This window comes from Eucyclogobius newberryi, unplaced genomic scaffold (genome assembly GCF_026437365.1).
Source record: "Eucyclogobius newberryi isolate DKJ021-1_F unplaced genomic scaffold, fEucNew1.0.hap1 SCAF_10, whole genome shotgun sequence".
In the NCBI taxonomy this organism is placed as follows: Eukaryota; Metazoa; Chordata; class Actinopteri; order Gobiiformes; family Gobiidae; genus Eucyclogobius; species Eucyclogobius newberryi.
Window position 1 is genome coordinate 4,553,181 of NW_027315724.1, and position 26,264 is coordinate 4,579,444.

A 26,264-nucleotide genomic window follows, 5' to 3' on the forward strand; every position below is an offset into this window, starting at 1 on the left:
TAGATTTTTGTAACACCCGAAATCACAACAGTGGATTCCTCAGTGAAAACAGATTAAACAATGTTCATAGGAAATCAGCAAATGTCCCTGGTTGAAAATGAAGATGTTAAACTGAGAGAAGAGGAGCTGTCCAGTACTGGAGACGAGGATAAACCAGTGCATTTGAATTGAGTTTTGAAAGAGTTTTAGGCGATGAATTGTGAAGATGTGGAATAAGCCGGCAAGTTCCATGAAGTTGGCCGTGCGGTAAAACCATCTCAGGTCATTTGTGGGTAAAAGATGCAAGTGCCGGGGATGAATAAGGTGCGAGAGTGATGGGGTCAGGTCAGGTAAAACTGTGGATTATGTGGTGGAGTAGCCTTGTTCCGGAGGAGAGAAAAGGGTTGAGGAGAGTGAATACTTAACATTGTTATTGGACTTGACGACCTGCAGATAGTAATGAGTTCACCATGAGCGATGGATGAGGGAACTTATTGGAAAGCTGAATGAGATTGAGAATGAATGGAATGAAAGATCGATGAGAGGGTAGTCTGATTTAAGATGGATCCTGAAGATCCAAGAAGAGGAATTAGGGCGATCATCGAAGTTTGGTGCACAGCGACAGAGTTCGGGACAGTGAATCGTAGGAGCTGATTATGGTGACTTGAGTATAAGCGATGCGGGTGATAGAGGGGAGTAGACTAAGAGTCTAGAGAACTATGAGGTGCGGCATAATAGAATATCCTTTACAGATCTACTTCTGACTAATCGAACCCCTAAAGAATATGTCTGGAATGATGGTATAATGCAAACGGACTTGGACCCGTAAGAGAGAGAGCGAAACCAGCTGCCTTCCCTTGAGAGAAAGAATCATTCTAGTGATGGTCGCATTAAGATATATATATTATATATATTTAAATGTGGGAGTCTGCTACTTCTGTGTGTTGACTTGAGAGGTGCACTAAAGTTCCTCATCATAGGATGGAAACGAGAAGCAGATTCTTTGTCTGAAATGAAGAAGGGCTTGCCCTGTAGGATGATGTGAATTCCTAGTAGAGAAGTCTAAGTGCTTGAGGACTGTCTAGTACGTATGGCAACTGGACTCAGTTGGAAGGGGCTGGAGAGCGCTGGATGCATGATGGGTTGAGGTGCATGCTGAGTGATGTATCTGAGAAAGAAGCAGGAAACGAGGAAAAGAAGATTTGAAAGGCAAATATCAGCAGCAGCAGCAGCAGCAGCAGCAGCAGCAGCAGCAGCAGCAGCAGCAGCAGCAGCAGCAGCAGCAGCAGCAGCAGCAGTAGCAGTAGCAGTAGCAGTAGCAGCAGCAGCAGCAGCAGCAGCAGCAGCAGCAGCAGCAGCAGCAGCAGCAGCAGCAGCAGCAGCAGCAGCAGCAGCAGCAGTAGCAGTAGCAGTAGCAGTAGCAGTAGCAGTAGTAGTAGTAGTAGTAGTAGTGCACCTCAGACTGTGCCACACCCGGAAGTCCCCATTTGTTTTTAATATGGCTCTTTTTTTTTACAGGACATGGAGATCAGCCCCGACGAGCTGAAGAAGATCCTGGACAACATCTGTAGAAAGCGTGAGTTACAATGAGACACTGGTAGAGGGCCCTGTGAGCCTGTAGAGGGCCCTGTGAGCCTGTAGAGGGCCCTGTGAGCCTGTAGAGGGCCCTGTAGAGGGCCTGTAGAGGGCCTGTAGAGGGCCCTGTAGAGGGCCCTGTAGAGGGCCTGTAGAGGGCCCTGTGAGCCTGTAGAGGGCCCTGTAGAGGGCCTGTAGAGGGCCTGTAGAGGGCCCTGTGAGCCTGTAGAGGGCCCTGTAGAGGGCCTGTAGAGGGCCCTGTGAGCCTGTAGAGGGTCCTGTGGGCCTGTAGAGGGCCTGTAGAGGGCCCTGTGAGCCTGTAGAGGGTCCTGTGGGCCTGTAGAGGGCCCTGTGAGCCTGTAGAGGGCCCTGTGAGCCTGTAGAGGGCCTGTAGAGGGCCCTGTAGAGGGCCCTGTAGAGGGCCCTGTGAGCCTGTAGAGGGCCCTGTAGAGGGCCTGTAGAGGGCCTGTAGAGGGCCTGTAGAGGGCCTGTAGAGGGCCCTGTGAGCCTGTAGAGGGCCCTGTAGAGGGCCTGTAGAGGGCCCTGTGAGCCTGTAGAGGGTCCTGTGGGCCTGTAGAGGGCCCTGTGAGCCTGTAGAGGGCCCTGTGAGCCTGTAGAGGGCCTGTAGAGGGCCCTGTAGAGGGCCCTGTAGAGGGCCCTGTGAGCCTGTAGAGGGCCCTGTAGAGGGCCTGTAGAGGGCCTGTAGAGGGCCTGTAGAGGGCCCTGTGAGCCTGTAGAGGGCCCTGTAGAGGGCCTGTAGATGTTTGAAAATGTGGTGGAAAGTACAAATTTAAAGTACAGACACCTAAAAATGTGACTTTTTTTTTAGGTGTCTGTACTTTAAATTTGTACATTTTACAATTTATAATGGACAATGATTTTTTTAGAATCTGTACTTTCTACTACTTTTTTTTTTTAAAGTACTTTTTATACATTTTAACGCGTTCATTATTTGACATTCCAACTTTGAGCAAACAAAAAAATACAAATACAATGGGCCATGGGGTCATTTGAACACATGACCCTTTTGGTTCATTTGAAAAGGAACGATGACAAATGGATGTCGCTCTGTACAAAACAGTTATTTTCATAAAGTTGGATTTGGAATGTGGTGAGATAAGATGACCATTGGCTGCAGTTTATGAACGGAATCACAGACTGTTTGATAATGATCTTAATATCATTGTATTGTATTCTTTTGTCTAAGTTAAGCCACGACAGAGTGGAATACATAGTTTATTTTGAGCAATTTGTATTTTTGTGAGATCTTTTTGAGACGCAGAAGACCATCACAGTCCTGTAGTTTACCAACAGGTCAGGGTCAATATTAGGCTTTTTCAATAGTGGTTTACAACATAATGACTTTTAGAGGACATAATGGCGGAAGTTCTCCCTCTTGATGAACAGCTGAACCTTTCTACATTTACAGGTGGATTTATATGTGACACTAGTTTTACAGCTTGGGCTTGTTCAGGGCGAATAGTGGGAGTCATTTCATCTCATTTATCTCTAATTGTTTTTATTTTATTGTTAAAAAATAGGAGGAAATCATCAGAGCTGAGAGAAGATGGGAGTGAGGGCTCTACTGCTGTGACAGTTTGTTACCATGGTTACAGCGCTGAAAATAAATCTAGTGTTACTTTAGTTGACTTCTATTAGATGTGAATAGTCTCTGGTTTGGGCCTCACACAGAGCTGCTGATAGGACAGAAGCAACTTTTCCTGCTTTTAGAGATTCTTCTGTGTGGGAGGAGCCAAATGATCCTTCTAATGTTCTCTTTGTTTGTGTGAGTGCAGTTCTTGGTTGTACCAGGAGGAGGCGCTTTGACCTAATGACCTTCTGTTATAACAGAGCTGCAACATCAAGAGCAGACTTCAGAGAATTCATGGTCAAGTCGACAGATCGGTCACTTACACTGGACTAAAGCTGTTCACAGCAGGATCACATGACATGATCACATGACATGATCACATGACAGGATCACATGACATGATCACATGACATGATCACATGACAGGATCACATGACATGATCACATGACATGATCACATGACATGATCACATGACATGAACACATGACAGGATCACATGACAGGATCACATGACAGGATCACATGACATGATCACATGACATGATCACATGACAGGATCACATGACAGGATCACATGACAGGATCACATGACAGGATCACATGACAGGATCACATGACAGGATCACATGACATGAACACATGACATGATCACATGACATGATCACATGACATGATCACATGACAGGATCACATGACAGGATGACATGAAAGATCACATGACAGGATCACATGACAGGATCACATGACAGGATCACATGACAGGATCACATGACAGGATCACATGACAGGATCACATGACAGGATCACATGACAGGATCACATGACAGGATCACATGACATGAACACATGACATGATCACATGACATGTCACTGAATAATGGCTCTATTATTTTTTTGAACTTTGAGAATTGTCAGAAATTGTCCTCTTCATTATAACTTCATTCTGTGGCTGGATAAACTTAAAATGAAAGGTAATTAGGAAATAATCTGACAATCTGGAGTTATGAGGGAAGACAATGAGGTCACTAATCTCTGTTAGATTTAGCCTTGGAGCATTGTTTCTTTGTATACGCGGAGAGCTCGCTTTTCTAAACCCAGACTAAACCCAGACTAAACCCAGACTAAACCCAGACTAAACCCAGACTAAACCCTGACTAAACCCTGACTAAACCCAGACTAAACCCAGACTTAAACCCAGACTTAAACCCAGACTAAACCCAGACTAGACTAAACCCAGACTAAACCCAGACTAAACCCAGACTAAACCCAGACTAAACCCAGACTAAACCCATACTAAACCCATACTAAACCCAGACTTAAACCCAGACTAAACCCAGACTTAAACCCAGACTAAACCCAGACTAAACCCAGACTAAACCCAGACTAAACACAGACTAAACCCAGACTAAACCCAGACTAAACCCAGACTAAACCCTGACTAAACCCTGACTAAACCCAGACTAAACCCAGACTAAACCCAGACTAAACCCAGACTTAAACCCAGACTTAAACCCAGACTAAACCCTGACTAGACTAAACCCAGACTAAACCCTGACTAAACCCAGACTAAACCCAGACTAAACCCAGACTAAACCCAGACTTAAACCCAGACTTAAACCCAGACTAAACCCAGACTAAACCCAGACTAGACTAAACCCAGACTAAACCCAGACTAAACCCTGACTAAACCCTGACTAAACCCAGACTAAACCCATACTAAACCCAGACTTAAACCCTGACTAAACCCTGACTAAACCCAGACTAAACCCAGACTAAACCCATACTAAACCCAGACTAAACCCAGACTAAACCCAGACTAAACCCAGACTAAACCCAGACTAAACCCATACTAAACCCAGACTAAACCCAGACTAAACCCAGACTAAACCCTGACTAAACCCTGACTAAACACAGACTAAACACAGACTAAACCCAGACTAAACCCAGACTTAAACCCAGACTTAAACCCAGACTAAACCCAGACTAGACTAAACCCAGACTAAACCCAGACTAAACCCAGACTAAACCCATACTAAACCCAGACTTAAACCCTGACTAAACCCTGACTAAACCCAGACTAAACCCAGACTAAACCCATACTAAACCCAGACTAAACCCAGACTAAACCCAGACTAAACCCAGACTAAACCCAGACTAAACCCATACTTAAACCCAGACTAAACCCAGACTAAACCCAGACTTAAACCCAGACTAAACCCAGACTAAACCCTGACTAAACCCTGACTAAACCCTGACTAAACACAGACTAAACCCAGACTAAACCCAGACTAAACCCTGACTAAACCCAGACTAAACCCAGACTAAACCCAGACTAAACCCAGACTAAACCCAGACTAAACCCAGACTAAACCCAGACTTAAACCCAGACTTAAACCCAGACTAAACCCAGACTAGACTAAACCCAGACTAAACCCAGACTAAACCCAGACTAAACCCAGACTAAACCCATACTAAACCCAGACTTAAACCCAGACTAAACCCAGACTTAAACCCAGACTAAACCCAGACCCCCAGACTGCTGCGATGACCTGCATTAGTCCCGGTGCAAGGCCTCTGAGCCCCCGGTGATGGTTGTCACCCTGTAGAGATGTGTGTGTGAACATGTGCGTACCCGTGTGGCACTTGCCCCGCCCTGAGCTCAGTCCCAGTTTCCCCGGTGTTGGAGTCTATGTCCTCGAGATGAGTCGCGTGCAGCACAGCACCGTTACACACAGCTGGACACCTGAATGCTCAGTGAGAAGCTGCATGGTCCTGAGGGCAGGAGCACACACTGTGGTCAGCTCCGTCTGACGTACATGCTGATCTCATGCTGTGAGTCTGTGCCAGATTTACGCAGACTGGGACAAAGATTTTGGGTGAATGTGAATCTGTTTTCCAGTTTCCCAAATAGAGCTTCCTCTCTGAGCTGGACACCTGCAAGTCTGTAAGGTCCAGTCTAGTCCAGACCACGCAGTACCAGGTGTCTTAGCACTGTCCAGCAAAGAGCTTTAAGAGCCGAGTGCGTAACAGCTGTTTATGTGAGTGGGAGGGGAAAAATAACTTTTATTTTTGTTTTATTACGATTATCTCGTCCATATGGGGACAGTAACACGACTCCAGTGCACTAGTTTTGAAGTTTATTAGTTACAATTCTGGCCATTCCCAGAATGCACCAGACCACACCCTCAAGTTGCTTCACTCCACCTCATATTTTGGCATAATCACACCTCTTGTTTAGAATTCCATGCCCTGCGCTGTCATCCATTGCACCAAAGCAACATGTCAAGGACATGACAGGAGCGTCTTACACCGCTGCTCTGCGCCCGGGGCTCACTTCTGGCTCACTTTAATGTATCCGTCTAACGCACTCCAGTTGTCAACAAAGACTACTGCTCTTGTGGCACCATCTCGATAACCAGCGGTTGAACGCTGAAAAGCGGCTGGACAGTTCAGCATTGATCCGATAACTGGCGTTTTCCTCCAAACTGTCACAAATTGCTCTTTGTCTTTTTCAAGCCTTTCAAGGATTTTGGTCTGTAGTTTATCAACAGGTCAGGATCAACCCCCTCCAACCTATGGAAATGACTTTCTATTTTTCAGTCTAGTTCAAATATGGAGTGAGCAGAAAGTACAAATAACAGCTCTCAAATGTAGTGAAGTAAAAGTAAAAAGTATCCACTGTAAAAAGCACCTACTTTTACTTTTGTACTTGTTACTTTCTATCGCTCTTCACACAAAACCCGGACTAAACCCGGACTAAACCCAGACTAAACCCAGACAAAACGTTAAAAATATCCATTGTAAAAATGTCTTAAGCACGTAGTTACAGTACTTTTACTTTAGTACTTGTTACTTTGCCATAGTAAAGTGTAAAGTGTGATTGTGTCTTTGCTGCTGCAGACGGGCTGGAGATCGGTAACGAAGGCTTCAGTATCGAGACGTGTCGCAGCATGGTGGCTGTCATGGACGTATCCTTCTGTACACGGCCCCGGGGCCCCTGATGTCCCCCGGGGCCCGGGGACATTGTTCTTTGTGTTGTTGTCGTGTGGTTCTTTGACTCTCCTCTCAGAGCGACAGCACCGGCAAACTGGGCTTCCACGAGTTCAAGTTCCTCTGGGGCAATATCAAGAAATGGCAGGTGAGTTTGTCTGTGTTTTGTGTGTCAGGGAGTCAGAGGAGTCAATGTGACAGGGAGTCAGAGGAGTCAATGTGACAGGGAGTCAGAGGAGTCAATGTGACAGGGAGTCAGATGAGTCAATGTGACAGGGAGTCAGATGAGTCAATGTGACAGGGAGTCAGAGGAGTCAATGTGACAGGGAGTCAGAGGAGTCAATGTGACAGGGAGTCAGAGGAGTCAATGTGACAGGGAGTCAGATGAGTCAATGTGACAGGGAGTCAGAGGAGTCAATGTGACAGGGAGTCAGAGGAGTCAGTGTGACAGGGAGTCAGATGAGTCAGTGTGACAGGGAGTCAGAGGAGTCAGTGTGACAGGGAGTCAGAGGAGTCAATGTGACAGGGAGTCAGAGGAGTCAATGTGACAGGGAGTCAGAGGAGTCAATGTGACAGGGAGTCAGAGGAGTCAATGTGACAGGGAGTCAGAGGAGTCAGTGTGTCAGGGAGTCAGAGGAGTCAGTGTGTCAGGGAGTCAGAGGAGTCAATGTGACAGGGAGTCAGAGGAGTCAGTGTGACAGGGAGTCAGAGGAGTCAGTGTGACAGGGAGTCAGAGGAGTCAATGTGACAGGGAGTCAGAGGAGTCAATGTGACAGGGAGTCAGAGGAGTCAATGTGACAGGGAGTCAGAGGAGTCAATGTGACAGGGAGTCAGATGAGTCAGTGTGACAGGGAGTCAGATGAGTCAATGTGACAGGGAGTCAGATGAGTCAATGTGACAGGGAGTCAGAGGAGTCAGTGTGACAGGGAGTCAGATGAGTCAGTGTGACAGGGAGTCAGAGGAGTCAGTGTGACAGGGAGTCAGAGGAGTCAATGTGACAGGGAGTCAGAGGAGTCAGTGTGACAGGGAGTCAGAGGAGTCAGTGTGTCAGGGAGTCAGAGGAGTCAATGTGACAGGGAGTCAGAGGAGTCAATGTGACAGGGAGTCAGAGGAGTCAGTGTGTCAGGGAGTCAGAGGAGTCAGTGTGACAGGGAGTCAGAGGAGTCAATGTGACAGGGAGTCAGAGGAGTCAGTGTGACAGGGAGTCAGAGGAGTCAGTGTGACAGGGAGTCAGAGGAGTCAGTGTGACAGGGAGTCAGAGGAGTCAATGTGACAGGGAGTCAGAGGAGTCAGTGTGTCAGGGAGTCAGAGGAGTCAGTGTGACAGGGAGTCAGAGGAGTCAGTGTGACAGGGAGTCAGAGGAGTCAATGTGACAGGGAGTCAGAGGAGTCAATGTGACAGGGAGTCAGAGGAGTCAATGTGACAGGGAGTCAGATGAGTCAATGTGACAGGGAGTCAGAGGAGTCAATGTGACAGGGAGTCAGAGGAGTCAATGTGACAGGGAGTCAGAGGAGTCAATGTGACAGGGAGTCAGATGAGTCAATGTGACAGGGAGTCAGAGGAGTCAATGTGACAGGGAGTCAGAGGAGTCAGTGTGACAGGGAGTCAGAGGAGTCAATGTGACAGGGAGTCAGAGGAGTCAGTGTGACAGGGAGTCAGAGGAGTCAATGTGACAGGGAGTCAGAGGAGTCAGTGTGACAGGGAGTCAGAGGAGTCAATGTGACAGGGAGTCAGAGGAGTCAGTCCACGTGCTGTTTAGACTCTTTTATACTGATTACATACTACATATTACATACTACATACTACATACTACATATTACATATTACATATTACATACTACATATTACATACTACATACTACATATTACATACTACATATTACATATTACATATTACATACTACATATTACATATTACATATTACATACTATATATTACATACTACATATTACATACTACATATTACATACTACATATTACATATTACATACTACATACTACATACTACATACTACATACTACATATTACATATTACATACTACATACTACATACTACATACTACATATTACATATTACATATTACATATTACATACTACATATTACATATTACATATTACATACTATATATTACATACTACATATTACATACTACATATTACATACTACATACTACATACTACATATTACATATTACATATTACATACTACATATTACATATTACATATTACATACTACATATTACATATTACATATTACATACTATATATTACATACTACATATTACATACTACATATTACATACTACATATTACATACTACATATTACATATTACATATTACATACTACATACTACATACTACATATTACATATTACATACTACATACTACATACTACATACTACATATTACATATTACATACTATATATTACATACTACATATTACATACTACATACTACATACTACATATTACACACTACATACTACATATTACATATTACATACTACATATTACATATTACATACTACATATTACATACTACATATTACATACTACATACTACATATTACATACTACATATTACACACTACATACTACATATTACATATTACATACTACATACTACATACTACATATTACATATTACATACTACATATTACATATTACATATTACATACTACATATTACATATTACATATTACATACTATATATTACATACTACATATTACATACTACATATTACATACTACATATTACATATTACATACTACATACTACATATTACATATTACATACTACATACTACATATTACATATTACATACTATATATTACATACTACATATTACATACTACATACTACATACTACATATTACATACTACATACTACATATTACATACTACATATTACACACTACATACTACATATTACATATTACATACTACATACTACATATTACACACTACATATTACATATTACATATTACATACTACATACTACATATTACATACTATATATTACATACTACATATTACATACTACATATTACATACTACATACTACATATTACATACTATATATTACATACTACATCCTACATACTACATACTACATACTACATACTACATATTACATATTACATACTACATACTACATATTACATATTACATACTACATATTACATATTACATACTACATACTACATACTACATACTACATATTACATATTACATACTACATATTACATATTACATATTACATATTACATACTACATACTACATACTACATATTACATATTACATACTACATACTACATATTACATACTATATATTACATACTACATATTACATACTACATATTACATACTACATACTACATACTACATATTACATATTACATACTACATACTACATATTACATACTATATATTACATACTACATATTACATACTACATATTACATACTACATACTACATACTACATATTACATATTACATACTACATACTACATACTACATACTACATACTACATACTACATACTACATACTACATATTACATACTACATACTACATACTACATACTACATACTACATATTACATACTACATACTACATACTACATATTACATGTTGGTCTTTACTAAAGCAGATCCGATGCTTCTGCGGTTGCATTAATTAGGCTTCTTACCCTCAAAATGTCAATTATTTAACGCCTCCTTCTCTTTTTTAATTTGTCTTTGTAAAATGATGTTAGATGTTGTGAAATATGTGACATTTAGATAATAAATCATCATCATTAGCTCTAAGTTCATTCACAACATTCTCCAACTTTTACATTTCAAATAAAGAGGCAGCTCAGGTTCTGGTTCATATCTGTCATTCCTGAATGACTTATAAACATCTATACACATGAAACATGTTCATGTGACATGTGTGTGTAGTTGTAACGTGTGTGTGTGTGTGTGTAGTTGTAACGTGTGTGTGTGTGTGTGTGTGTGTGTAGTTGTAACGTGTGTGTGTGTGTGTGTGTGTGTGTAGTTGTAACGTGTGTGTGTGTGTGTGTGTAGCTGTAACGTGTGTGTGTGTGTGTAGTTGTAACGTGTGTGTGTGTGTGTGTAGTTGTAACGTGTGTGTAGTTGTAACGTGTGTGTGTGTGTGTGTAGTTGTAACGTGTGTGTGTGTGTAGTTGTAACGTGTGTGTGTGTGTGTGTAGTTGTAACGTGTGTGTGTGTGTGTGTGTGTAGCTGTAACGTGTGTGTGTGTGTGTGTGTAGTTGTAACGTGTGTGTGTGTGTGTGTGTAGTTGTAACGTGTGTGTGTGTGTGTGTGTGTAGCTGTAACGTGTGTGTGTGTGTGTGTAGTTGTAACGTGTGTGTGTGTGTGTGTGTAGTTGTAACGTGTGTGTAGTTGTAACGTGTGTGTGTGTGTGTGTAGTTGTAACGTGTGTGTGTGTGTAGTTGTAACGTGTGTGTGTGTGTGTGTAGTTGTAACGTGTGTGTGTGTAGTTGTAACGTGTGTGTGTGTGTGTAGTTGTAACGTGTGTGTGTGTGTGTAGTTGTAACGTGGGTGTGTGTAGTTGTAACGTGTGTGTGTGTGTGTGTGTGTGTATGTAGTTGTAACGTGTGTGTGTGTAGTTGTAACGTGGGTGTGTAGTTGTAACATGTGGGTGTGTAGTTGTAACATGTGTGTGTAGTTGTAACATGTGGGTGTGTAGTTGTAACGTGGGTGTGTAGTTGTAACGTGTGTGTAGTTGTAACATGTGTGTGTAGTTGTAACATGTGGGTGTGTAGTTGTAACGTGGGTGTGTAGTTGTAACGTGTGTGTAGTTGTAACGTGTGTGTATAGTTGTAACGTGTGTGTGTAGTTGTAACGTGTGTGTGTAGTTGTAACATGTGGGTGTGTAGTTGTAACGTGTGTGTGTAGTTGTAATGTGGGTGTGTAGTTGTAACATGTGGGTGTGTAGTTGAAACGTGTGTGTAGTTGTAACATGTGGGTGTGTAGTTGTAACGTGTGTGTAGTTGTAACGTGGGTGTGTGTTTGCAGGGCATCTTCAAGAAGTACGACGGGGACAGATCTGGCTGCATCTCGTCTCAGGAGTTGCCCGGGGCCTTGGCTGAGGCAGGTGAGTGTTTGTTATTCTAGAATCTATAGATTGTAGTTCACGTTACAGTTGTTGACCTGGTTTATGGTTCATATGGTTCCTATGGTTCCTATGGTTCATATGGTTCATATGGTTCATATGGTTCCTATGGTTCCTATGGTTCATATGGTTCATATGGTTCATATGGTTCATATGGTTCCTATGGTTCCTATGGTTCATATGGTTCATATGGTTCATATGGTTCATATGGTTCCTATGGTTCATATGGTTCATATGGTTCATATGGTTCATATGGTTCCTATGGTTCCTATGGTTCATATGGTTCATATGGTTCATATGGTTCCTATGGTTCCTATGGTTCATATGGTTCATATGGTTCATATGGTTCATATGGTTCCTATGGTTCCTATGGTTCATATGGTTCATATGGTTCATATGGTTCATATGGGTCATATGGTTCATATGGATCATATGGTTCATATGGGTCATATGGTTCCTATGGTTCCTATGGTTCCTATGGTTCATATGGTTCATATGGTTCATATGGTTCATATGGGTCATATGGTTCATATGGATCATATGGTTCATATGGGTCATATGGTTCATATGGATCATATGGTTCATATGGTTCATATGGATCATATGGTTCATATGGTTCATATGGATCATATGGTTCATATGGGTCATATGGTTCATATGGATCATATGGGTCATATGGTTCATATGGGTCATATGGGTCATATGGTTCATATGGTTGTTCATATGGTTCATATGGTTCATGGTTCATATGGTTCATATGGTTTTTATCTCTGGTGTTACTGGGACTATCAACATGAAATAAAAGCTGGGACAAAGTTCATGTTCTGTTCTGCAGAAATAAACTCCAGTGTTTTGGGGTTTTCACAATAACAATAAGAAGTGATGCCATAACTCTGCTCCAAAGACATAATTGTATCACTTTAAAGGACTTTAACCCATGAGATGAATATGACAAGTTTGTGAAGCAAATCCCAAACTAATAATGATAAAGTATCTATTTCTATTTGGAAGATTTCTCTCTTAGAAATCTCCCATGGTGTTACATAGGCCCCGCCCTCCATCTGAGATTAGGACATCATCAAATTCTAGACCATCAGAAAAGTTAGATTTGAAAATGTAATGAGATTATTATGATTATAAAGTGTATTTGCAGTAAATAAGAAGCAGTACATAGTGTAATACTTTAACCCTAGTATCTGTCCGTTGCAGTAGCAGTACTTTTCTAGTATCTGTCCCTTGCAGTAGCAGTACTTTCCCCGCTCTCTCTCTTTGGGCAGGTTTCCGTCTGAATGACCCGAGGAAGGCCACAGACAACCTCTACAGCCTGATCGTGCGGCGTTACGCTGACCAGCACGGAGACATGGACTTTGACAGCTTCGTGGGCTGTTTGGTCCGCCTGGACACCATGTGCAGTGAGTGACCCGCCCGAGCACACTGCGCCTCCTCTAGTCCTGCTCCTGCTCTTGTGTCTCCTGCTCCTGCTCTTGTCCTGCTCCTGCTCCTGTGTCTCCTGCTCCTGCTCTTGTGTCTCCTGCTCCTGCTCCTGTGTCTCCTGCTCCTGCTCTTGTGTCTCCTGCTCCTGCTCTTGTGTCTCCTGCTCCTGCTCTTGTCTTGCTCCTGCTCTCCTGCTCCTGCTCTTGTGTCTCCTGCTCCTGCTCTTGTGTCTCCTGCTCCTGCTCCTGTGTCTCCTGCTCCTGCTCTTGTCCTGCTCCTGCGTCTCCTGCTCCTGCTCTTGTCCTGCTCCTGCTCTTGTGTCTCCTGCTCCTGCTCTTGTCCTGCTCCTGCTCTTGTCCTGCTCCTGCTCTTGTGTTTCCTGCTCCTGCTCGTGTGTTTCCTGCTCCTGCTCGTGTGTCTCCTGCTCCTGCTCTTGTGTCTCCTGCTCCTGCTCTTGTGTCTCCTGCTCCTGCTCTTGTCCTGCTCCTGCGTCTCCTGCTCCTGCTCTTGTCCTGCTCCTGTTCTTGTGTCTCCTGCTCTTGTCCTGCTCCTGCTCTTGTGTCTCCTGCTCCTGCTCTTGTCCTGCTCCTGCTCTTGTCCTGCTCCTGCTCTTGTGTTTCCTGCTCCTGCTCGTGTGTTTCCTGCTCCTGCTCGTGTGTCTCCTGCTCCTGCTCTTGTGTCTCCTGCTCCTGTTCTTGTGTCTCCTGCTCCTGCTCTTGTGTCACCTGCTCCTGCTCTTGTGTCTCCTGCTCTTGTGTCACCTGCTCCTGCTCTTGTGTCTCCTGCTCTTGTGTCTCCTGCTCTTGTGTCTCCTGCTCCTGTTCTTGTGTCTCCTGCTCCTGCTCTTGTGTCTCCTGCTCCTGCTCTTGTGTCTCCTGCTCCTGCTCTTGTGTCTCCTGCTCCTGCTCTTGTGTCTCCTGCTCCTGCTCTTGTCTTGCTCCTGCTCTTGTGTCTCCTGCTCTTGTGTCTCCTGCTCCTGCTCCTGCTCTCCTGCTCCTGCTCTTGTGTCTCCTGCTCCTGCTCTTGTGTCTCCTGCTCCTGTTCTTGTGTCTCCTGCTCCTGCTCTTGTGTCTCCTGCTCCTGCTCTTGTGTCTCCTGCTCCTGCTCTTGTGTCTCCTGCTCCTGTTCTTGTGTCTCCTGCTCCTGTTCTTGTGTCTCCTGCTCCTGCTCTTGTGTCTCCTGCTCCTGCTCTTGTGTCTCCTGCTCCTGCTCTTGTGTCTCCTGCTCCTGTTCTTGTGTCTCCTGCTCTTGTGTCTCCTGCTCCTGCTCTTGTCTTGCTCCTGCTCTTGTGTCTCCTGCTCTTGTGTCTCCTGCTCCTGCTCTTGTGTCTCCTGCTCCTGCTCTTGTCTTGCTCCTGCTCTTGTGTCTCCTGCTCTTGTGTCTCCTGCTCCTGCTCTTGTGTCTCCTGCTCCTGCTCTTGTGTCTCCTGCTCCTGCTCTTGTGTCTCCTGCTCCTGCTCTTGTCTTGCTCCTGCTCTCCTGCTCCTGCTCTTGTGTCTCCTGCTCCTGCTCTTGTGTCTCCTGCTCCTGCTCTTGTGTCTCCTGCTCCTGCTCTTGTCTTGCTCCTGCTCTTGTGTCTCCTGCTCTTGTGTCTCCTGCTCCTGCTCCTGCTCTCCTGCTCCTGCTCTTGTGTCTCCTGCTCCTGCTCTTGTGTCTCCTGCTCCTGTTCTTGTGTCTCCTGCTCCTGCTCTTGTGTCTCCTGCTCCTGCTCTTGTGTCTCCTGCTCCTGCTCTTGTGTCTCCTGCTCCTGTTCTTGTGTCTCCTGCTCCTGTTCTTGTGTCTCCTGCTCCTGCTCTTGTGTCTCCTGCTCCTGCTCTTGTGTCTCCTGCTCCTGCTCTTGTGTCTCCTGCTCCTGCTCTTGTCTTGCTCCTGCTCTTGTGTCTCCTGCTCTTGTGTCTCCTGCTCCTGCTCTTGTGTCTCCTGCTCCTGCTCTTGTCTTGCTCCTGCTCTTGTGTCTCCTGCTCTTGTGTCTCCTGCTCCTGCTCTTGTGTCTCCTGCTCCTGCTCTTGTGTCTCCTGCTCCTGCTCTTGTGTCTCCTGCTCCTGCTCTTGTCTTGCTCCTGCTCTCCTGCTCCTGCTCTTGTGTCTCCTGCTCCTGCTCTTGTGTCTCCTGCTCCTGCTCTTGTGTCTCCTGCTCCTGCTCTTGTGTCTCCTGCTCCTGCTCTTGTCTTGCTCCTGCTCTCCTGCTCCTGCTCTTGTGTCTCCTGCTCCTGCTCTTGTGTCTCCTGCTCCTGCTCTTGTGTCTCCTGCTCCTGCTCTTGTGTCTCCTGCTCCTGCTCTTGTGTCTCCTGCTCCTGCTCTTGTGTCTCCTGCTCCTGCTCTTGTGTCTCCTGCTCCTGCTCTTGTCTTGCTCCTGCTCTCCTGCTCCTGCTCTTGTGTCTCCTGCTCCTGCTCTTGTGTCTCCTGCTCCTGCTCTTGTGTCTCCTGCTCCTGCTCTTGTGTCTCCTGCTCCTGCTCTTGTCTTGCTCTTGTGTCTCCTGCTCCTGCTCTTGTGTCTCCTGCTCCTGCTCTTGTGTCTCCTGCTCCTGCTCTTGTGTCTCCTGCTCCTGCTCTTGTGTCTCCTGCTTCTGTTCTTTACAGCTGCAATCGACCTGAAACCTCAGTTTGAATGGTCATAATTTTCAAAATCGAATCGAAAAGCCTGCAATTAGTGAACAGAATTTTCCTGCAATCTTGTCTCACTAATTGGAGCTGCCATGAATAATCAGCTAATTGTGACTAAACTATAAGAATGAATCGTACTTTGATAATCATAATGGTTCTCTATGGTTCCCATGATCTGCTTTATGGAGGTGAGTGCTCCAACCACTCTGCCACTGCACACAACTATTCTACCATTAAAATGTAATCACTAGGCTTTTCAGACAAATCGCAATTAAATATTTTTCCAAACTCGTTCAGGCCAAGTGTCCTCCATGTCTCCAGGCATGGGCCATACTGACAAAGAAAATAGTATAATTATATAATTAGAGGTGGTCGCACTGTCCCCTTATCATGATGGGGCCCATCGCTGCAAAGATCATATGATCAGCGATCTGCAAAATGGACATGAGCCTCTTCAAAGTGTCCACACTGCAGAGGAGGAAAGCTCCAACGTCCACTCTGTTTGACTCGACGTCCACTCCGTTTGACTCAATGTCCACTCCGTTTGACTCGACGTCCACTCCGTTTGACTCGACGTCCACTCCGTTTGACTCGATGTCCACTCTGTTTGACTCAATGTCCACTCTGTTTGACTCAATGTCCACTCTGACTGAGCCAGACGCAGTATTCATTCAATCACACTCTGTTGATCCTATAAACGAGATCCATTTGGTCGATCTTCATATCATCGAAAGCCTTTTTTCTTATAAATTACTTATATTTATTATAATTAGAAAAACATGTTTTGACTTTCAATGTGATCTGTGCCTGTCTCTGCACCTGTCTCTGCTCCTGTCTCTACACCTGTCTCTGCTCCTGTATCTGCACCTGTCTCTGCTCCTGTATCTGCACCTGTCTCTGCTCCTGTCTCTGCACCTGTCTCTGCTCCTGTATCTGCACCTGTCTCTGCTCCTGTCTCCAGATGACTACAACTGAATCTTGTTCCACAATGTGCTCTTAATGTTTGTGACAGTTTTGCCTTGTGTGTTTTATAGTAATAATGATACATAACACTTTTCAGGACACCTAAAGACGCTTTACACTTGAGAGACAGACATAAAACAACAAAACAAAAAAGTATAAAGAAGAATACAATTATTGAAAGGCAGTTTTAAAAAAGATAGTGAGTGGCAGAGTCCTTGATGTGTTTGGACAGGGAGCTCCAAGGGGGGGGCAACAGAGAAGGGTCTTTTCTCCCAGGTCTGAAGTTTTGTTTTGGGGGGAGACGTGAGGTTGGCATCAGCGTGTGTGGGTGTGGCTCACAGAGGTAGTCTATGGAGGGACTTGCAAACAATGGTGAGGAGCTTGATGTGTATGCTCTGATCTGAGGACATCCCCATGCCTTCACGGGAGGATGGAGGTCTCTGAGGACATCATGCCTTCACGGGAGGATGGAGGACCTGAGGACATCATGCCTTCACGGGAGGATGGAGGACCTGAGGACATCATGCCTTCACGGGAGGATGGAGGATCTGAGGACATCCCCATGCCTTCACGGGAGGATGGAGGACCTGAGGACATCCCCATGCCTTCACGGGAGGATGGAGGACCTGAGGACATCATGCCTTCACGGGAGGATGGAGGATCTGAGGACATCATGCCTTCACAGGAGGATGGAGGACCTGAGGACATCATGCCTTCACGGTAGGATGGAGGATCTGAGGACATCATGCCTTCACAGGAGGATGGAGGACCTGAGGACATCATGCCTTCACGGTAGGATGGAGGACCTGAGGACATCATGCCTTCACGGGAGGATGGAGGACCTGAGGACATCATGCCTTCACGGGAGGATGGAGGTCTCTGAGGACATCATGCCTTCACGGGAGGATGGAGGATCTGAGGACATCATGCCTTCACGGGAGGATGGAGGACCTGAGGACATCCCCATGCCTTCACGGGAGGATGGAGGACCTGAGGACATCATGCCTTCACGGGAGGATGGAGGACCTGAGGACATCCCCATGCCTTCACGGGAGGATGGAGGTCTCTGAGGACATCATGCCTTCACGGGAGGATGGAGGACCTGAGGACATCCCCATGCCTTCACGGGAGGATGGAGGACCTGAGGACATCCCCATGCCTTCACGGGAGGATGGAGGATCTGAGGACATCATGCCTTCACGGGAGGATGGAGGATCTGAGGACATCATGCCTTCACGGGAGGATGGAGGACCTGAGGACATCCCCATGCCTTCACGGGAGGATGGAGGATCTGAGGACATCCCCATGCCTTCACGGGAGGATGGAGGTCTCTGAGGACATCCCCATGCCTTCACGGGAGGATGGAGGACCTGAGGACATCATGCCTTCACGGGAGGATGGAGGTCTCTGAGGACATCATGCCTTCACGGGAGGATGGAGGATCTGAGGACATCATGCCTTCACGGGAGGATGGAGGACCTGAGGACATCATGCCTTCACGGGAGGATGGAGGATCTGAGGACATCATGCCTTCACGGGAGGATGGAGGTCTCTGAGGACATCATGCCTTCACGGGAGGATGGAGGTCTCTGAGGACATCATGCCTGCACGGGAGGATGGAGGATCTGAGGACATCATGCCTTCACGGGAGGATGGAGGTCTCTGAGGACATCATGCCTTCACGGGAGGATGGAGGATCTGAGGACATCATGCCTTCACGGGAGGATGGAGGTCTCTGAGGACATCATGCCTTCACGGGAGGATGGAGGATCTGAGGACATCATGCCTTCACGGGAGGATGGAGGTCTCTGAGGACATCATGCCTTCACGGGAGGATGGAGGATCTGAGGACATCATGCCTTCACGGGAGGATGGAGGTCTCTGAGGACATCATGCCTTCACGGGAGGATGGAGGATCTGAGGACATCATGCCTTCACGGGAGGATGGAGGATCTGAGGACATCATGCCTTCACGGGAGGATGGAGGTCTCTGAGGACATCATGCCTTCACGGGAGGATGGAGGATCTGAGGACATCATGCCTTCACGGGAGGATGGAGGTCTCTGAGGACATCGTGCCTTCACGGGAGGATGGAGGTCTCTGAGGACATCATGCCTTCACGGGAGGATGGAGGATCTGAGGACATCATGCCTTCACGGGAGGATGGAGGTCTCTGAGGACATCATGCCTTCACGGGAGGATGGAGGACCTGAGGACATCATGCCTTCACGGGAGGATGGAGGATCTGAGGACATCGTGCCTTCACGGGAGGATGGAGGTCTCTGAGGACATCATGCCTTCACGGGAGGATGGAGGTCTCTGAGGACATCGTGCCTTCACGGGAGGATGGAGGTCTCTGAGGACATCATGCCTTCACGGGAGGATGGAGGGGGGCGGCAGAATTCTGGATATACTCAGTATATTCAGGAGTTTGAAGAGTGAACCATAGAGTAGACTATTGCTGTAGTCAAGGCGGGAAGATGAGATAACCTTTATTTGTCCCACAATGAGGAGATTCCAGTGTTGCAACACAAATTAGGCACAGAAGTATGATAATAAAAAAAACTTTAAAAAAAATTAAATAATTCTTATAAAAAACCTCTTATACTCTTAATAAAAATAATAATCTTATTTACAGTTGTTATATGGACAGAAAATATTGCACCGGGATGATTGACATTATGTCACAGTATTGCACATAATTATGACAGTAATGCACATGATTATGACAGTATTGCACATGATTATATGAGGGTCGGTTGGGCTGATGGATGGGCGTGTCAGTCTGTGCAGGTGGACATGCATATCCTGTAAATCACACGCTCATTAATATGCACTGGCCATTTTATTCTAATAAACAGATCAAATGCATAGTTAGTAAATGACTCCATTTGTGCAGAGGAGATTAAAACTGTAGATTCTAACCTGCTTTTTGTTTTTCCTCAAGGAGCGTTTAAGACTCTGGATAAAGACAACAATGGAACCATCGACCTGGGCATAGAGGAGGTAAGAACATATCACACATATGTATACAAATGTATACATTTGGATACATTTGGATACATTTGGATACATTTGGATACATTTGGATACATGTGACTTTCTTCTTCAGCATTTACATTAAAAGTAAGTATAGGAACGACTGAAGTTTTGGTTGTTGTTTGGATGTAATTATTCTCAGGCTGTTGTTGCTTACTTAAAATGATGGAAAAAGTACTTCAAATAAGAGCATCAAGAGAGTATTTCAAAATGTACACTAGTAAAAAAGTTAAAGTAATAAAGTACCTGTTTAAAGATGTACTTTTGGTCAACAATAGCGACTGAATGTTGTATTTGTATATTTTTGGTAAAAGAAGTAGAGTAAAAAGTACTTTTAACTGCTCTCAGATGTTGGAAATGAAAAGTACCACTGTAAACATGTACTTAAAGGTTGAATGGACGAGTCTTATTTCCTGGTGGCGTGGACGGCCCATTAGTCCTGCCACGTATCAATCATAAAACACACCTACTGCTCACCTGCAGCCGCGTGTGGCTCGTCCCCCGAGAGCAGCACGTTTCCCTGTGTCTAAGCGCATTGATCTATCATAATATAGTTCCCTCAGTGTATGGGACAAAATTAGGACGGAGAAAGACAGTTCGAGCTCAGAAGAGACGGAAATCTACGGGAGACGAGAGATGCGATGTGATCCGTCGCGCTAATAAACATGAGCACGGGGGAGTGGCATGTGCACGGGGGAGTGGCAGGTGCACGGGGGAGTGGCATGTGCACGGGGGAGTGGCAGGTGCACGGGGGAGTGGCATGAGCACGGGGGAGTGGCATGAGCACGGGGGAGTGGCATGTGCACGGGGGAGTGGCACGAGCACGGGGGAGTGGCACGTGCACGGGGGAGTGGCACGTGCACGGGGGAGTGGCACGTGCACGGGGGGAGTGGCACGTGCACGGGGGGAGTGGCACGTGCACGGGGGAGTGGCACGTGCACGGGGGGGAGTGGCACGAGCACGGGGGAGTGGCATGCGCACTTCCGCCTGAGTTCTCAAATCGCCGAAAAATCGTCCATTGCGCCTTTAAGTACAGATACTTAAAAAATTATAGTGCGCTTTTGTACTTTGTTACTTTCCACCACTGCCTACTTGAATACAAACCTACTTGAGGATATTTTGATGTTCTGAACATTCTTGTGTGTTTGTGTTGGACAGTGGCTGCAGCTGACCATGTACTCTTGAGCCAGCTGACCATGTACTCTTGAGCCAGCTGACCATGTACTCTTGAGCCAGCTGACCATGTACTCTTGAGCCAGCTGACCATGTACTCTTGAGCCAGCTGACCATGTACTCTTGAGCCGTCTCCAGGATTACACTTCCACATTCCACCATGGACCAAATTCTTGCATTTTCTTTATGAGAGAAACTCATAATAAAGTTTTGTCATGTTTTAATTTTGATCTCTGGTGTTTTTATACATTTATAAAATTTAAATATAAGATAAGATATTCCTTTATTGTCCACACATTAGGAAATTTCATTGTTGCAACACAGTAGATACAGAGGAAAAGGACAGATAACTTATTGGAAGTTTAAAAAACACTCTTAATAGAAGAACTCTTATAAACAAAAACTCCTATAGACAAAACCTCTCATTTCTTAATAAGGAATAGAGGGGGACAATAAAGATAAAATTAAATAAAAACAGCTAGCGTAAGACAAAATAATACTAATAATAACTCTTTTTTCATCAGTTGTATGCACATGAATGTGACATTAATTGCATGTGAGTACGACAGTAATTGCACATGAATATGACAGTATTGCACATGGGTATGACAGTATTGCACATGAATATGACCGTATTGCACATGGGTATGACAGTATTGCACATGGGTATGACAGTATTGCACATGGGTATGACAGTGTTTGTTATAAAGTCTGACAGCAGCAGAAGGACAGACTGTGAAACGTCTCCTTCACACAGCGAGGGTGGATCAGTCACTGAAGCTGCTCTCCAGAGGGGACAGAGTGTCCTGCAGGGGACAGTGTCCTGCAGGGGACAGAGTGTCCTGCAGGGGACAGTGTCCTGCAGGGGACAGAGTGTCCTTTAGGGGGCGACACTCATGGTCCAGCATAGATGTGAGTTTAGCCAGGACCCTTCTGTCCCCCACCTCCTGCACCGAGTCCAGAGGACAGCCCAGGACGGAGCTGTGTCCAGCTTCTTATGTCACTACTTATGTCACCATACTATACATGTCATTTATGGCCACATCATACAAATTAAATGCGTGAACACAATGAACAATAAGACATGCTGTACAACAAGTTGCCTAAAGGAGGCGCCACTGCGTACGTGAGGTGCGCACTGCGCATGCGCCATCCCCCATCACTCGGAAGTTTGGAGAAACCAAAGATCTGCGTCTGCAGCTCCTGCTGCTGCTGCTGCGGGGACAGACTGTGACCGTGTCGCTGCATCGTCCTCTGGAGCGCGTCTTTCCAGGGCCACGGTCCAAGGGCCATCGGAGGAACGCGCCAGAGCGTCGTGAAGCACGCGGCAGCGACAACAAAGCACTGTGGGTAAAGACATGTCTGGAGTTTAGCTAAAGCTGAGACAGAACAAGAGACAGAGACATCTGGGTCCGGGCCATGGTCTGTTTGGACTGTGTGCGTGTATATGCTGTGTATACTGTGTATATGCTGAGTATACTGTGTATATACTGAGTATACTGTGTATATACTGTGTATACTGTGTATACTGAGTATACTGTGTATATACTGAGTATATTGTGTATATACTGAGTATACTCTGTATATGCTGTGTATACTGTGTATATGCTGTGTATACTGTGTATATGCTGTGTATACTGTGTATATGCTGTGTATACTGTGTATGTGCTGTGTATACTGTGTATATACTGTGTATACTGTGTATATGCTGTGTATACTGTGTATATGCTGTGTATACTGGGTATATGCTGTGTATACTGTGTATATGCTGTGTATACTGTGTATATGCTGTGTATACTGTGTATATGCTGAGTATACTGTGTATATACTGAGTATACTGTGTATATACTGAGTATACTGTGTATATACTGAGTATACTGTGTATATACTGTGTATACTGTGTATACTGAGTATACTGTGTATATACTGAGTATATTGTGTATATACTGAGTATACTCTGTATATGCTGTGTATACTGTGTATATGCTGTGTATACTGTGTATATGCTGTGTATACTGTGTATATGCTGTGTATACTGTGTATATGCTGTGTATACTGTGTAAATGCTGTGTGTGTATACTGTGTAAATTCTGTGTATGTGCTGTGTATACTGTGTATATACTGTGTATACTGTGTATATGCTGTGTATACTGTGTATATACTGAGTATACTGTGTATATACTGAGTATACTGTGTATATACTGTGTATACTGTGTATACTGAGTATACTGTGTATATACTGAGTATATTGTGTATATACTGAGTATACTCTGTATATGCTGTGTATACTGTGTATATGCTGTGTATACTGTGTATATGCTGTGTATACTGTGTATGTGCTGTGTATACTGTGTATATACTGTGTATACTGTGTATATGCTGTGTATACTGTGTATATGCTGTGTATACTGGGTATATGCTGTGTATACTGTGTATATGCTGTGTATACTGTGTATATGCTGTGTATACTGTGTATATGCTGTGTATACTGTGTATATGCTGAGTATACTGTGTATATACTGAGTATACTGTGTATATACTGAGTATACTGTGTATATACTGAGTATACTGTGTATATACTGTGTATACTGTGTATACTGAGTATACTGTGTATATACTGAGTATATTGTGTATATACTGAGTATACTCTGTATATGCTGTGTATACTGTGTATATGCTGTGTATACTGTGTATATGCTGTGTATACTGTGTATATGCTGTGTATACTGTGTATATGCTGTCTATACTGTGTATATGCTGTGTATACTGTGTAAATGCTGTGTGTGTATACTGTGTAAATGCTGTGTATGTGCTGTGTATACTGTGTATATACTGTGTATACTGTGTATATGCTGTGTATACTGTGTATATGCTGTGTATACTGGGTATATGCTGTGTATACTGTGTATCTGTTGTGTATGTGCTGTGTATGTTGTGTGCATTTCCTGTATATATGTTGTGTATTTGCTGTGTATGTGCTGTATATATGTTGTGTATTTTCTGTGTATTTGCTGTGTATGTGCTGTATATATGTTGTGTATTTTCTGTGTATTTGCTGTGTATGTGCTGTATATATGTTGTGTATTTGCTGTGTATAACCTATGATCTCTTTCACAGAGGTCATACTCTTAAAGGGGTGTTAGGCCTCTCAGTGCCTGGGTCTTGGTGACATACGGGATTTGCTAAATTGATCTCAAGCAGAAAACCTTGTTCTCGACATTTGATGTCTAGATATGGGTGAAAGCTATAAATAATTGTAAATGAATACATAATATTACACATTTACACATATATAGGGTTGATCGATATCTGGAGAGAGATGAATCCTAATACACATTTCCCCAACCCACATAAGATCTATGCTAGAATAAAATCACAGAGCTAGACATAGGTACAATAGATTTAAGTGATTACTGTAGATCTGGAACAGATACCAAACAATACACATTGGAGATTTAATGCTAGTTTACTCAAAGACCCACAAATTGTACAAAATATGACAAACTGAGTCCAGATGACTACAACTGAAGCTTTTTCTACTACAAAATATGACAAAGAACATTGAGACTTATGTAGAGGAAAAGGACAACGATAAATCCCTGGGGAGTGACGGGTTCACCTCAGAGTGGTATAAAGCTCTAAGACTGCCCCGCTTTTACCCTTCAGTCACGCACCGACTCCATCTTAACGTCATGTCAAGTGTGAGTCCTAACTATTCTGAAGGAGCTCTGAGTAGAGCCTCTGCTCCTTCACAGAGCAAGGCACAGCTGTGGTGGCTCCTCCTGGAGGTGTTCCTCCTGGAGGTGTTCTGGCCCTACTGGGAGCAGGCCCTTGCCCCTGGGTCAGACCTTGTACATAGTGGAGGGTCCTGGGGCAGCTGGCAGAGTGCAAGGAGAGCACTCATGAGCTCAATGGTCCATTTAGCCTGGACGTTATGGTCAGCATGTGTCACGTGTTACTTTATGCACTACTCAGTGAGGAGCCCAGCAGAGATGGACCGGCCGGAGGACATGTTTCCTCCAGATGAGGACTCACTCAGAGTGGATCCTGCGCAGATGGGAAACAGGGCAAAACCACGCTTCTCCCACACGGAGGTCAAGGTCCTGCTGGAGGCCATCAAGAAGAACCGCTACGTCCTGCTCCGTGAGTACCTGAGCCTCAGGTCCTCTGACACTCAACAGCTCCAGAGGGAATGTTGTCGAACATCAGACTTAGAAACTGCTCTTTCTGTGGTCGGTGCTGAAGTAGTTGTGATGTTCCACAGGGAAGTTCAACCGGGGCGTGTCTGCTGAGGCCAAGAAGATGATGTGGTGTCGGATCACGGACCAGATCAACAGTCTGGGGGAGAACCAGAGGGAGGTGAGGCTCTGTGGCTGCTTCTGGTTGCTTTGTTGGACAGTTTGATTGTTTTTAGCCTGCCTGACTCCAACATGTGTCACATTTAGTCTGTAACCAGGCACCTGTCATTTTTAACATGTAAAGCCCCTCCCACTGATCACGCCCCTCCCCGGCCCTTTAACCCTGCTTGCTGTTTTAATATTCTACGTACAACTTAATCACATTTTCAAAGTGGCTTAATGTTTCTTAATGTTAATTTTATAATTGTGTTCACTGTTTGTTTATGTAGTTGTTTTAAAGTTTTACTGTGCAATTTGACCTCTTTCCAAACTACAACTTTACATATAATGGAAAATATTGAACTAACATTTATTTATTTATTATAATTCATGTTAAACTCTTAACCTTGTTAACCTCCTTGTCCTCT

General features: G+C 44.7%; 2 protein-coding genes across 2 annotated transcripts in view; both read left to right on the top strand.

Moving 5' to 3' along the window:
* Positions 1–1,494: 1,494 nt before the first annotated feature.
* Positions 1,495–21,723, top strand: LOC140373514 (calpain small subunit 1-like). Its single transcript, XM_072460048.1, has 7 exons — positions 1,495–1,555; positions 7,047–7,114; positions 7,216–7,284; positions 12,192–12,270; positions 13,566–13,700; positions 20,235–20,293; positions 21,485–21,723. The coding sequence occupies exons 1-7, from the start codon at positions 1,501–1,503 to the stop codon at positions 21,509–21,511; spliced, it is 492 nt and encodes a 163-aa protein (XP_072316149.1). The 5' UTR covers positions 1,495–1,500; the 3' UTR covers positions 21,512–21,723.
* A 1,014-nt stretch (positions 21,724–22,737) lies between these two features.
* The window catches only part of LOC140373522 (uncharacterized), a 40,299-nt gene continuing 36,772 nt past the window's right edge, over positions 22,738–26,264 (top strand). The window contains exons 1-3 of the mRNA XM_072460060.1: positions 22,738–22,845; positions 25,475–25,642; positions 25,764–25,858. Coding sequence (XP_072316161.1) covers positions 25,492–25,642; positions 25,764–25,858 — 246 coding nt within the window. The 5' untranslated portion in view covers positions 22,738–22,845; positions 25,475–25,491. The remainder of the gene's footprint in view (positions 22,846–25,474; positions 25,643–25,763; positions 25,859–26,264) is intronic.

Coding starts and splice junctions, on each gene's coding strand:
- LOC140373514 (XM_072460048.1), top strand. CDS start 1,501: ATGGAGATCAGCCCCGACGAGCTGAAGAAGATCCTGGACAACATCTGT. Junction 7,115..7,215: donor GCATGGTGGCTGTCATGGAC/GTATCCTTCTGT, acceptor CTCTCCTCTCAG/AGCGACAGCACCGGCAAACT. Junction 12,271..13,565: donor CGGGGCCTTGGCTGAGGCAG/GTGAGTGTTTGT, acceptor CTCTTTGGGCAG/GTTTCCGTCTGAATGACCCG.